The sequence below is a fragment of the Arachis ipaensis genome, chromosome B04, assembly GCF_000816755.2.
Source record: "Arachis ipaensis cultivar K30076 chromosome B04, Araip1.1, whole genome shotgun sequence".
Taxonomy (NCBI): Eukaryota; Viridiplantae; Streptophyta; class Magnoliopsida; order Fabales; family Fabaceae; genus Arachis; species Arachis ipaensis.
The window spans coordinates 7,405,194-7,419,805 of record NC_029788.2 but is presented as its reverse complement, the minus strand read 5'-3'; the positions used below and the strand labels follow the sequence as shown (position 1 = coordinate 7,419,805).

The 14,612-nt window shown below is 33.9% G+C and overlaps 1 protein-coding gene across 4 annotated transcripts in view; it reads right to left on the bottom strand.

Annotated features, from left to right (window-relative positions):
- LOC107638699 (putative MO25-like protein At5g47540) overlaps positions 1 to 1,813 on the bottom strand; it is a 4,396-nt gene extending 2,583 nt beyond the window's left edge. Inside the window, exons 1-4 of one of the 4 annotated variants that reach the window (XM_016342059.2) lie at positions 1,567 to 1,813; positions 1,236 to 1,484; positions 446 to 607; positions 59 to 177 (exon numbers count right to left, since the gene is read on the bottom strand). In XM_016342059.2, coding sequence (XP_016197545.1) covers positions 59 to 177; positions 446 to 607; positions 1,236 to 1,358 — 404 coding nt within the window. In that variant the 5' untranslated portion in view covers positions 1,359 to 1,484; positions 1,567 to 1,813. Of the gene's footprint in view, positions 1 to 58; positions 178 to 445; positions 608 to 1,235 lie in introns of all 4 variants that reach the window. The other 3 variants (XM_016342060.2, XR_002360592.1, XM_016342058.2) reach the window with 3 other exon arrangements.

Below are 14,612 nucleotides of genomic sequence, written 5' to 3'. Positions count from 1 at the left end.
TAACTAGAAAAAAAAAAAAAAATCAGGAAACCAGGATATTCATAAAATGAATACTTACCCAAGAATCAAAATATCCATAAGATCCATATTTGTCTCTAGGTAATCAGATGCAATCAACTTAGAATGAACTTGTTGCCTTTGTAAATTTGCAACAACTTGAGTGACATCCTTTCTAGACTGGAAAATCCCAGAGTGACGTTAGCAAACAGTAAACAAAGTCTAGCATTAAGACAAAGATTCATGTCTGCAGTTTGGTTAATATGCTAGTTAGTCTGCATTACTCACTAGTCACTACCCAGATGATGCAAAGAATGCTATAAATTTAATGAGCATTCAAATCCTATATAAAGTGTACAAGCAAATAATAACAGCAACAGACAAGTAAACTAATTAGCATATTAACAATGCTACACATATCTGGATGTCTCTTGAATTTCCTTATTACCTCCAAATTCAATTTGGGAAGGCATTTAATGAGGAGTCGCAACGTGTTCTCCCTGAAGAACTCCTGGGTCAACTGTGCACAGGCCTCTGAGACTGGCTCAGATTCACTATTTCCATACAGGATCGACTTTAGCTCCCTGATATTTTTATACAGCTCGGACATCTGTTGTTTGATGCATCACACAAGCAAAATAAATATCAAATAAGGGTGTTAAAGAACTAACCGAAAAAAGAAAAAAAAAAACATAATCCAAGAGTATGGACTCCAGCCACAAGCACGTACTTCTTATGCATGTCAAGCACAATTGGATATTTACATTTAAGATTTAGCAAAACCAAACTAAGAAACCAACACTATATTAAACACGTCCCAGCAGGACAGCCGGAAGAAAATGCAATGGCAAGCATCAATCAATAATAAATTCAATATTAAACAACAACAGCCAGCTGCAGCAATCAACTATACTTGCTCTAAATCAACTGCAAAATGGAGAATATCAATAACTCAAATAGAAACAAGTGAGATTAAAACCAAGTCATAGCAAGTTACAATAGTTCAATGCTCGTAGCTCAAGAACATTAACGAACTACCAAAACGGGAAAGAAATCTTCGTGATACAAAGATCGGTTCTATAAGATTCCAGCACATTGCTGAAATGAAATACGCATCAACAGGAACTCAAAAGCCAAGCCCAAAATAAATAAATAAATAAATAAAATCACCACAAAAAGAAATAAAAGGAAATAAATAAATAACTGGAAATGCAACGAAGATAGAAAGAGAGGAGCACCTTCTCTTCGCGCTTGCTTTCACGCGTGTCGGCGGCGCTTTGATCGACGAAGAGAAGAAGCTCCCGCGTCTGCCGCACGACGTCGACGGGTGTGCGGGGCTTGGACTTGAACAATCCCTTCATCTTCTTCTTCTTCTTCTTCTACTTCCACTTCCAAAGAAGCTCACACTATGAACACTACTGCTACAGTTACTTGGCACTTTCTCTGCAACTGTCTCAAGTCCACACAGCAATTAGGGTTTTGTGAATCTGTGAGAGAGGAAAGGAAGAAGATCAGCCACGAGATTTTAATTTTATGTGTTGAGATATTTTTTGTGAGGGGGGAAAGTACATGGATGCGAACGGTTACAGATTTGTTATGTCAGCTGAAGGAAGAGGAAACGTTTTTAGCCGCTTCATCTTTTTGCTTTTTCATGCCCATCATATTATTTTTAAGTTTTGACCGCCCACTTTTGAGTAAAACTAACTCAACAAATTTTCTTTTTCAAAAGGTGCTACACAGTTTGGAAAAAACAGATTGCCGCTGCTGCTACCTACACAGCACATGATCCTGTTCTTTCTGCCGCTAAAGGATAAGTAGCCCATTGCATATTTCAATTCTTTGACTTCAAAATAGTGTCGTCTCTTTTTAGATGTATTTTTATTAAAAAAAAAATGCTATTTGTACATCAAAATTAGCCACTAAAATCAGCCACTAATGTACTTGTGTATAAATACATGTGTGGTTTAATTTATTTTTAATGTGTATTTATATTTCAGCATATATTTTATGCTGATAACTGACTTTGGTAGCTGATTTTAGTGTACACATAGCATAACTCAAAAAAATATATATAGGTATTAAGTAAGAAATTTCATTTAATATCATAAATTGAAAAAATTAAAACTATAAATTGTACTTTTCTTAAGCAGATAAGTTTTAATTATTTTTTATGTTGTGATAAAGATATAGATAATCACTTATGATTTGGGCAGTTAACTTTTTCAATATCAAAGAATCACTTTTTTAAGACAAAATTAAATAAATGAAGTTTAAAAATAAAGGTTCGTTATGTGTATAAATAGGAAAAGTCACGCTTGAAGCAATACACAAGCAATAAAATAATTTTCTCTTTTTTTTTATGTTGCAACTATTTTAAATATTCTTCTTTCTCACTCTTTATATATAATATTAGTAAATATATTAATCATGGCTATTATATTAAAATAGTAATTATGGTGAATATTGTTATCTAATTATACTTTTTTATTTTATATTTATTATATCTTCCTTATTTATTTATTTATTTATTTATTTACAACACGTTATCAGTATGGGACTCTGATAAAATTTTAGGAAGACTCAGGTAATAATTTTTCATTATGTCGAAATTCTCTCATCTTGAATTTAATGCTCTTGATATATCTGGAAACAATTATTTATCATGGATACTAGATGCTGAAATCCATCTTGATTCAATAGATTTTGGAGATACCATTAAGGCTGAAAATAATGCATCTCAGAAGGATAAAGCCAAAGCCATGATTTTTCTTCGTCGTCAACTTGACGAAAGATTGAAAAATAAATATCTCACATTAAAAGATCCTGTAGATCTGTGGAAAAACCTTAAAAAAATGTATAATCATCAAAAGACGGTGATACTTCCTCAAGTCTGATATGAATAGACACACTTACGTCTACAAGATTTTAAATCCATAAATGAATATAATTCAGCAATGTTTCGAATCACCCCACGAATGAAATTATGTGAGAAAAAGATAATTGATAATGATATGTTAGAGAAAATTTTCTCAACCTTCCATGTCTCGAATGTGCTCCTGCAGCAGAAGTATTGAGAAAAAGAATTTAAAAAATATTCTGAGTTAATTTCTTACCTTTTTGTTGCTGAATGCAACAATGAGTTGCTTTTAAAAAATCATGAAACACGCCTAGCTGATGCCGCCCCATTTCCTGAAGCAAATGCGGCAAATCATAACCCCAGAAGAGATAAATGGCAAGGTTTTGACAACAAAAAAAATTATAGAAGGAAGAAAAATTATGTTCACAAGAAATGATCTCACCAGAAGTGAGATAAAGAAAGAAACAATGGGTAAAATAAATTAACAGAGGATAAATGTGTCCGTTGTGGTGGAAAGAGCCATTGGTCGCGTATCTGTCGTACCCCAAGGCACCTAATCGATCTTTATCAAGCATCTTTGAAAAAAGACGACAAAGGAAATGAGATGAATTTTGTTTCGAATGATGCTGAAAATTACACCACTCATTATGAAGTATCTGATTTTTTTGAGGATCTTGAAGAAAATATTGGTCATTTGATCAATGATGGAATAGTTTAATATATAGAATTGTTAAGTATTCATGTAAATAAATAATGTAAGAAACTTCTTGTTAAGTTTTATTTTCTATGCATTTGAATTTCAAGTGTGATGTATATGAATAATGTTTGATAAAATATTTATGTTTATGAATTTCAAAATTACTAAATGTGTTAAGTTCTAAAATAATAATAAAATTTTTAGTATATGATACTATGTACAGTATTTCTTAGAAAAATAATTAGGAAAATAATTTTATGCACATATACTTCTACTCATTCTTTATTATTATTATTTGTCTTTGAAAAAAAATGGCAAGGATATATAGTGAAGATGTTTGACTTGCGGATAATGCAAGTTCGCATACTATTCTTAAAAGTGATATATATTTTACCCATCTTGTGTCAAAAGAAGAATATGTTAATACTATTATTGGCTCAGGCAATGTGAATAAATAATGCAATGTTGTCAACTAAGTTTCTAAGGAACTTATTGAGTTTTAAAAATATTTGCTGAAATGGATATCATATTGAAATAATGAATGAGAAAAATCATGAGTACTTGTATATCACAACTCATGATTCAAATAAAAATATTATATTAGAAAAATTATCCTCACTTTCATCTGGGTTATATTATACTAAAATTAGTGCAATTGAATCACATGGCATTGTAAACAAGAAGTTTACTAACTCAAATGAATTTATAACTTGGCATAATCGATTGAGTCATTCGGGAACAACCATGATGCAGAGAATTATTGAAAACTCCCATGGACATTCACTAAAGAACCAGAAGAAAGAAGATTCTTTAAATCTAGTGAATTTAGTTATGCTGCATGTTTTCAAGGAAAGCTAATTTTATGGCCATCACCAGTAAATAGGGCTGGCAATGGGTAGGGTTAGGGTAGGGTCCTAACCCTACCCACGGGTTGAAAATTTTATTAAAACTCTACCCTATCCTACCCGCGAGTTGAGAATCTCTCAACCCTAACCCTACACGCACCCTAAAATTCTAAACCCTACCCTACTCTACCCTACCCACAGAAATATCAAATTTTTTCAAAGTAAATATAAACTTCAATCATTTCAAATTTTATACATGTTAATAACATAAAAAATAAAAAACTAATGCTCTAAATTACTAAATTAACTAACTAGTTTTAGTGGTTGTTTACTTATTGTAAGTCATTACATAAGGGAGGTTGTGGGTTCAACTCTCACTTCCTTTACTATATACCTAATTTTTATAAAATATGTGTTATATATGAGGTGCGGGTAGGGTAGGGTAGGGTACACCCTAAACCCGTACACTACCCTATCCGCAGGCATACTCGAACCGTACCCTACCCTACTCGCAGCGGATTCGGTAGCCTTCCCTACCCGAACGGGTTGGACCGGGTTGGATACCCGCAGGTAGAGTATGAATTGCTAGCCCTGCTAGTAAAGATTGGATTTGAGTCCCCTGAATTCCTAGAAATAATTTAAGGCGATATATGTGGACCTATTCATCTGCCTTGTGAATCTTTTAGATATTTTATGATCATAATAGACGCATCTTCAAGATGGTCAAATGTGTGTTTATTGTCTTCTCGCAACCTAGCGTTTGCGAGATTACTTGCTCAAATTATTTGATTAAAAGCACAGTTTCTAGAAAATCCAATTAAAGTAATTCGTCTTGATAATGCTGGTAAATTTATTTTCCAAGCCTTTGATACTTATTGTATGGCTAACGGAATAAGCGTTGAATATCCACTAACTCATGTTCACATACAAAATGGGTTACTAGAATTACTTATTAAATGCCTCCAATTAATTGTTAAACCCTTACTTACGAGAACAAATCTCCCAACCTCGATTTGGGGCATACTATTTTATATGCCACAGCACTTATTCGTTTGAGACCAACAAGTTACCATCAGTTTTCTCCTATACAATTAGCTTTTGCCCAGCAGCCAAATATTTTCCATTTAAGAATATTTGGGTGTGCGATATATGTTCCTATTACACCACTTTCTTGCACCAAAATGGAACCCCCAAAAAAATTGGGGATATATATTGGATATGATTCTTCCTCTATAGTAAAGTATCTTGAGATACAAACTGGAGATGTGTTTAAAGCTCGATTTGCAGACTGTCATTTTGATGAATCAAAATTTTCAATATTAGGAGGAGAGAATAAGTTTTGTGAGAAGGAATTTAATTGGAATGCATCATCCTTAATGCATTTAGATCCTCGATCAGGGCAATGTGAACTAGAAGTTCAAAAGATCATACATTTGCAAAGAATAGCAAATGAATTGTCTAATGCATTTTCTTATACAAAGAGGATAACCAAATCCTATATACCAGCTGAAAATGCCCCAATTCGAATAGATGTTCCAGTTGGACAAGTGGCCACTGAAACAAATTCACGCTAGAAGCGTGGTAGACCTGTCGGTTCCAAAGAAAAAAAATCCTTGAAAAAGAAAAGAGGTAAATACTATTCCTGTTGAAAAAGATATAGTAAAGACACCTACAGTTGTCCAAAATTCTAATATAGTTTTGACGTCAGAAGACGTTTAGATACCTGAAAATTGTGAAAATGACGAGATCCCGATAAATTATGTCTTTATAGGAGAAAAATGGGATCAAAATAAGATAATTGTCAATGAAATATTTGCATATAATGTGGCATTAAATATCATGCATGAAACTAAGAATCTTCAGCCAAGAACAGCTGAAGAATGTCGACAAAGGAATGATTGGCCAAAATGGAAAGAAGTTATGAAGACTGAGTTAGACTCACTTGCAAAACGTAAAGTCTGTACACCAGAAGATGTAAAACCTGTTGGATACAGATGGGTACTTGTGAGAAAATGAAATGAGAAAAATGAAGTTATATGCTACAAAGCTCGACTTGTGGCACAAGGTTTTTCTCAAAGGCCCGGTATAGATTATGAAGAAATATATTTCCCTGTAGTGGATGCAATAACATTGCGTTATTTGGTTAGTTTATCCGTATACCATAAACTACATATGCATTTAATGGATGTGGTAATAGTCTACTTATATGAATCATTAGTTCGTGATATATATATATGAAAATCCTTGAAGGTTTAAAGATATCAAAATCGTCCAATGAATATTCACAGGGATTATACTCAGTTAAATTCTAAAGATCTTTATATGGTCTAAAACAATTTAGACAAATGTGGTATAATCGTCCTACTGAGTATCTGGCCAAAAACAGATTCAAGAATGATGATATATGTCCATGTGTTTTCATAAAAAAATCTGCATCTGGATTCATTATAATTGCTGTGTACATTGATGATTTAAATATCATTGGAACTACTGAAGAGATTCCAACAATTATAAAAGCTCTAAAAGAAGAGTTTGAAATGAAAGATTTTGGAAATACTAAATTTTGTCTCGCCCTGCAGATCGAGCATACAAAAAATTGGATCTTTATTTATCAAATAACATACATAGAAAAGATCTTGAAGAGATTTTATATAGATAAGTCACATCCATTAAGTACCCAAATGATCGTAAGATTTTTGGATGTGGAAAAGGATCAATTTCGTCCTAAAGAAGAAAATGAAGATATCCTTGGTCTTGAAGTACCATATCTTAGTGTCATTGGAACGCTAATGTATCTTGTTAATAATACACGACCCGATATATCATTTGCTATGAATTTACTAGCAAGGTATAGTTCCTCTCCAACCAGAAGACATTGGAATGGAATCAAACAAATATTTCGATATCTTCATGGAATGGTTGATATGAGATTGTTTTACCCCTATGGATTCAAGTCACAACTAGTTGGGTATGCAGATACAGGATACTTGTCTGATCCACATAAAGGGAGTTCTCAAACAGGATACCTGTTCATATATGGTGGTACAGCTATATCATGGAGGTTCACAAAATAGACGATTGCAGCAACATCCTCTAATCATGCTGAAATACTAGCGATACATGAAGCAAGTCGCGAGTATTTTTGGCTCAGGAGTCTGATCCAATATATTCTGTCATCATGTGGACTAATTGATCAGAAGATAGCTCCAACTATTCTGTTTGAAGATAATACAGCATGCATTGCTCAACTTAAGGTGGATACATCAAATGTGATAGAACAAAGAATATTTTTCCCAAATTCTTCTTCACTCATGATCTTCAAAATCAATAGACAATTGATATCCAACAAATTCGCTCAAGTGATAATCTGACAGATTTATTTACAAAGTCACTTTCAAAAGAGGCGCTGATTTCGAGCTATTAAATAATGTCGACAAGAGGAGGAGACTGTACTCTTTTTTCCTTGGTCAGATTTTTTTCCATTGGGTTTTTCTTGACAAAATTTTTAATGAGGCATTCCCTATCACAAAGGATTTTGTACTCTTTTTCCTTCACTAAAGTTTTTTCCCATTGGGTTTTTCTTTAGTAAGGTTTTAATAAGGTATAATCCTAAATGGTCATCCAAGGAGAAGTGTTGTGATAAAGATATGGATGACCACTTATAACTTGGGCGGCTAACTTTCAATATTGAAGGAATCACTTTTCAAAACAAATTCAAATAAATGAAGTTTGAAAATGAAGGCTTGTTATGTGTATAAATAGAAGAAGCCGTGCTTGAAGCTAGGGGTGAGCACGGGTAGCGGGTACCCGATTACCTGTCCGAACCCGAACCGAACCAATTAAATTGGTTCTGGAACCAACAGGTAATCGGGTCCAACCCGAACCAAACCGATGGTCTTTGTTAGTGATTGGTTCGGATATCGGTTCTGGGGTGCGGAACCCGAATCAACCCGTGAACCCGATCATATATTAATTAAATAAAAAAAAATTGGTGTTTAATTAAAAAATTTGTATTTCCGTTAGATAAAGATTATTCACTATTAATATGTTTAGATTTTAATGAGTTTAGTTTTTAATATATTTGGTGTTTAACATGTTTGGATTATTTCTATTGATGTTATTGTTGAATTTTTAAGATAAAAATTTGTTTTTTTTTTATGAATTTCAAAGTCATCGGATACCTAATTACCCGAACCAAACCAATCCATTTTTAATCGATTTGGTTTGGTTTGGGTGAATACACAAAAAAATGCAAATCCGAACCAAACCGAACAAATTACATTTTAATCGGTTTCGTTCTAATTTCATCTTGAACCTGAACCAAACCGACACATACTCACCCCTAACCTTTTGACGGCTTCTTTTTCTACAGACTTAGTTTTTTTTTTCAAATTTCTCTTATTCTTCTCTTCTCTTCCTCATTTTTCTTCATCTTTCTCTTTCATTGTTATCGTTGTCACTGCCACTACGCCACCACCTCTATCTCCTCATTCTCTTTCTTTTTTTCATTTGAATTTCTTCGATCTCCTCTTTATCGTTATCGTTATTGTTATTGTCATTGTCATTATTGTCATCTTCTTCTTATATGTATAACAGTTCGAATCCATAATGCAACAAAATTACTTAATGATGACGACACACAAACAAACTGAATTCAAAACAAATTCAGACTAGAATACACCGAAATTAAATCCAGAAAGCACCAAAATTAAATCCAAAATGCACTGAAATTACTAAATGATAACTCAAAACTCCTCTTCATCCTCCTTCTTTTTCATTATCATCATCTTCTTCTTCTCTTCCTTCTCCTCCTCTTTTTTTTTTCATTTTTCTCCTTTGTTATTGTTGTCGTTACTACCACATCACCACCACCACCACCACCTCCTCCTCCTCCTCATCCTCCTTTTCTTCCTCCTCCTCCATCATGATTATTATCATCATCGTTATTGTTATTGTCATTATTATTGTCTTCTTTTTATATGTATAACAGTTTAAATTCAGAATGCACCGAAATTTTTTAATGACGACGACACACAAACAAACTTAGTTTAAAGCAAGTGAAGACTAGATTGCACCAAAATTTAAATCCAGAATGCATCGAACTCAAAACAACTCCTCCTCCTTCTTCCTCTTCATCATTATCACTTCTTCTTTTCTTATTTATCATCTTCTTCTTATTTTACATTCTCATTATTTTTCTAGTTTTACTTTATGAACAAGAATAAAAACACACGAAGAAGGAGGAGAAACGCGAAAAAGAAGGAGAAGAAAATTAAAGAGAAGAGGAGGAAAGAAACGTGAAACTGTTCACGTAATTGGAGCAATTTTTATTAGGCTTAGACCAACTTAGTTAGACTTAATTGTCAAAATAATTTAAATGTATAACATAAGTCAAGATTAAAATGATAGCATAAGTGTCACCTAATAAAGTGCCGAGTCCTAAATTCTTGTTGGCCGTGAATAAGTTTAGTGATTTTGTTGGTTAAGTAGTTACACAATTTATGGTATTCTTTATCCCTTCACGAGTTGTCCGCTAAACAAACAAGTCACCAATGATTATCCACGTTTTTCTTTTTTAATTATACTTTATTACGAAACATTATTCAGTATATTTTACAGCATCAATAAGTATATTTTAAAGCTTTTGTTCTTACCCTTCAAATTCCGAGTCATGGATATAGACTATAGAGTAACTGATATAAAATTTCTAATAAGTTGAAAAAGAAAAAAAAAAAAGAAGATATTTGTGGATCCAGCAATAATGTTCATTATTGTAGCTGTACTTTAATAGCGCTAGAACGAGAAGAAAACGATGAAATAAAAGGCGAGAAATGACTAATGAGAAAACATGTGTGGTGTGTGTGTGAGATTTGCAAGTTGCAGGATAAAAGCAAGAAAGAGCAAGAAACATTTGTGGTGTCGTTGTGTTATATATGAGATGCGACAAGACCGGTATAGTAATAGGCCACTATAGTCTACAGTTAATTAAAAAACGATAATTAAGGTTCTTTGCTTTTACATCTTCGCATTCACATGTTTGATGTTTCCGGTAGCATTTTTATGGGGAGGGATCGGTTTCCTTTGCTCATATTATGAACAAATTTAATGCTAAAAGGCTTAAAAAGGTTGCAGTCACAGATTGCTTTACCTCAATGTAGAAGTAGTAGATAATGTTAGATTTTTAGTATCTGGTATGGTGTTCAGTGTTCACGGGAGGCGGACATTAGTATCTTGTAAAGTCTTTTCTTTTTTTCTTTTTCTCTTTCTTTTTTAATCAAGAATGTCACTACTAGTTGTAAAGCAATATACCACCAATTATGGATTTGCCAATAGAGATTAACAATTAACGACGAGTTATAAAGTTTTTATTAAGATTATCAAAACTGAATCAGTAATTATTCATAAAATTAGATGTAACATAATAGAGTTTGTTTTTTGTATAGCTGTCAAGTTGGTTAGTTTGTTAGACATAATTATAGCACTATTAGTTAGTAATTTATTTTTTTTTTGCTATATATATTGTAATTGGTACTCAGTATTTTGTGGTGGTTCTTTTAATCAATTATTCTCTCTTTTCACTTCTTTCTAATTCTTCTTCCATTACTTTAAATTTCAATGACCTGAGAGTACATCACCAACCTTCTTATTTTCTTATAATTATTTTTGTAATTCACTTGAATTTTAAGCTTGGTATCATTTTACATGGTATCAGAGCGAGAAGATCCAACTATGGCAGATAATTTAGCTAATCCGAATGCAAGCCCTTCATCAAATTCCGGTGCAGATTTTGAGAATTTCACCGCTTTCATGCGTCAATTCTCTCAGTTCCAGGCACATCTTGACAGATCTAGTTCCTCTTCTGCAATTTCTAATCCGATTAGCCCTTATTTTCTTCATCCAGGAGAAAGTCCTGGTTTGGCTCTAATTCCGCTTAAATTGACACCTCAAAATTATTATCAGTGGTCGCACGATATGTGGAGAGCACTCAGATCGAAGAACAAGGTGAAATTCCTCGATGGATCCATTCTAAAACCAGGTGAAGGTGATCCTAATTTTGAAGCATGGGATAGGTGTAACAATTTTCTCCTCTCCTGGATCAACCACTCTCTCAGCCCTGAAATCGCTAAGAGCGTGATGTGGATTAGCTCAGCTCCAGACTTGTGGAATGATTTAAAACGTCGTTACTCACAGGGAGATGTCTTTCGAGTTGGTGCGTTAAAAGAAGAATTTTATGCACTCAAACAAGGTGATCTTACTGTTACCTCTTACTTTGCTATGTTGAAAGCTATTTGGGAAGAATTAGAAAATTTATGTGCTATTCCTAGTTGTGTTGCTTGTGTTAATGGATGTTCATGTGGATTACGAATTGTTCGAGACTATGCTTCTGAGGAATATGTTGTCAAATTTTTAAAAGGATTGAATGAGTAATATTCAAATGTTAAATCACAAATCATGCTAATGAAGCCGTTACCTGAAATCAACACAGTACTATCTATGTTAACCCAACAAGAGCAAGAATTGAATTGTGACCCGTAAAATAGCAACATAGTGACTAACTCTTTAGAGGTGCAAACCTCAACTGGAGGCGGTTCATTTTCTGGAAGAGGCAGAGGCCGTGGATGAAATTCAGGCAGAGGAGGAAATCAAAAATCTTATAGTCGAGGCTACACTTCAAAGTTTTGTAGCTACTGTAATCGAATTGGTCATTTAGCAGAGACATGCTATAAGAAAAATGGCTTTCCTACTCACCAAAAGCAGCGAGTAGCCAATCAACTTAGCACTGACAAGATAGTTGAGAATTCTAGTGCTGAGATTGCTGATTCTAACCAGGATAAAAAGAGCGATGATACAGTACTTGTGTTGACTCCAGATCAGAAGGAAACCTTACTAGCACTCCTTCAACAATCACGCATGCCAACTTCAAATAGTGTAAACCACATTACTTCTTCCGCCACCCTTACTCAACCAAAAGGTAGGCATTGCTTGAGTGTATCATCAAATTTTACTAAAACTTCTTGGATACTTGACAGTGGAGCTACTGATCATGCATCCTATATTCAAGAGTCTTTCAAAACTTTTCATTATATGAGACCAGTTTTGGTAAATCTACCTGATGGTTCTACCACTACAACAAACATTTGTGGCACTGTGCAACTCTCTAAACATTTGATTCTTACCAATGTTTTATTCATACCTCACTTTAAATATAATTTGATTTCAGTGTCTAAACTCACAAAGTCATTACATTGTGAATTAAAATTTACTGATTCTTTTTGTGAGATACAGGTACTCCCATCATTGAAGATGATTGGGCAAGCTAAAGTCATTGGTGATCTTTATGTGATGGATGCTCAACCTTGGAAACTAACTACACCAGAAGTTAACACACATTCTGTAAATGTCACAGTGCAGCAAGATTTAGGAACTCTATGGCATGCTAGACTAGGTCTTTTACCATCCAAAAGAATGTCAATCATGAAAAATACATTTCCATTTATTGAATGCATTTCATCATCTCATGTTTGTGATTCTTGCCACTTGGCTAGACAAAAGAAATTGTCTTTTCGCATTAGTAATACACAATCAGAATATATTTTTGATTTGTTACATATAGATATTTGGGGACCACTCTCACTTTTATCTACTGCTGGCCATAAATATTTTCTTACAATTGTGGAAGATAAAACGAGGTTTACTTGGATTTATTGCATGAAACTAAAATCCGAAACTAGAGTGTTAGTAGAAAATTTTGTTCAAATGGTGCAAACTCAATTTCATAAAGTTGTGAAACAAATTAGAACAGATAATGGGATGGAATTTAAAATGAACTCCTTCTATAACTCAAAAGGAATATTACATCAAACATCTTGTGTTGAAACTCCTCAACAAAATGGAATTGTTGAGAGGAAGCATCAACATATACTGAATATTGCAAGAGCACTTTTGTTTCATTCTAATGTGCCAAAATGTTTTTGGCACTATGCTATGCAACATTCAGTACATTTAATAAATAGACTACCAAGCACCTTCTTGAATCATCAAACGCCTTATGAGGCACTTTTCAAGAATAAACCAGATTTGACTCATCTCAAGGTGTTTGGTTGTCTTGTTTTTGCTACCACTTTGAGTACTAATAGAAGAAAATTAGATCCTAGAGCTAGAAAATGTGTTTTTCTTGGTTATCAATCAGGAACAAAAGGGTCCATTTTGTTTGATTTAAAATCCAAAGAAATTTTTATATCAAGAAACACTGAATTTTATGAACACTATTTTCCATTCAAACAAATACCAAGCACTGATTTTTCTATAGATCAGCCTTCAATTGAATCATCCAATTTTGACCCTTTTGCATTCTTTTATAATAACTCTGCACATACTTCTTCATATGAGCATACTCATGGCATAATTGCACCTCACACCATACACACTACACCTGATTTATCTGCCACTTCTACATCACCTATGGCATCTCTTCATGATATAGCAGATTCTGCATCACCCGCCACCTTAGACTCAGCATCTGCATTGGCACCATTGGAACATTCATCCATTCATATTGAGTCACAATCTGCTGCACCAGTTTTGAGAAGGTCTGAACGAGAAAGAAAAACACCCTCTTATCTTAAAGATTTTCATTGTTTCTATATTTCATCACATAGAGATCCAATCAATGCGGCCCAATTACCTTCAACATGTAAGTATCTCCTTTCTCACCATTTGTCATATTCATTGTTTACTCCCAAGCACCAGGCCTTCACTTTTGCTCTCATAAATAACTCGGACCCCAAACACTATTCTGAGGCTGTTATGCATGATTGTTGGAGGAAGGCTATTGAGGCAGAACTCACTGCTCTTGAGCAAAGCAAAACCTGGATAATCACTTCTCTTCCTCCTGGAAAGAATGCAGTTGGTTGTAAGTGGATTTTTCGCACAAAATTCCACCCAGATGGCACTATCGAGAGGCATAAGGCACGTCTTGTTGCCCAAGGGTTCACTCAAATTCCTGGAGTCGATTACATTGACACCTTTAGTCCCGTTGTGAAAATAAGCACTGTGCGTGTTCTTCTTACCGTTGCAGCAGCAAAGAATTGGCATCTTCATCAACTTGATGTGAATACAGCTTTTCTCCATGGAGACCTACATGAGGACGTTTATATGAAACTTCCAAAGGGGTTACAGTGTTCCAATCCAAACTTAGTCTGCAAGTTGACAAAAT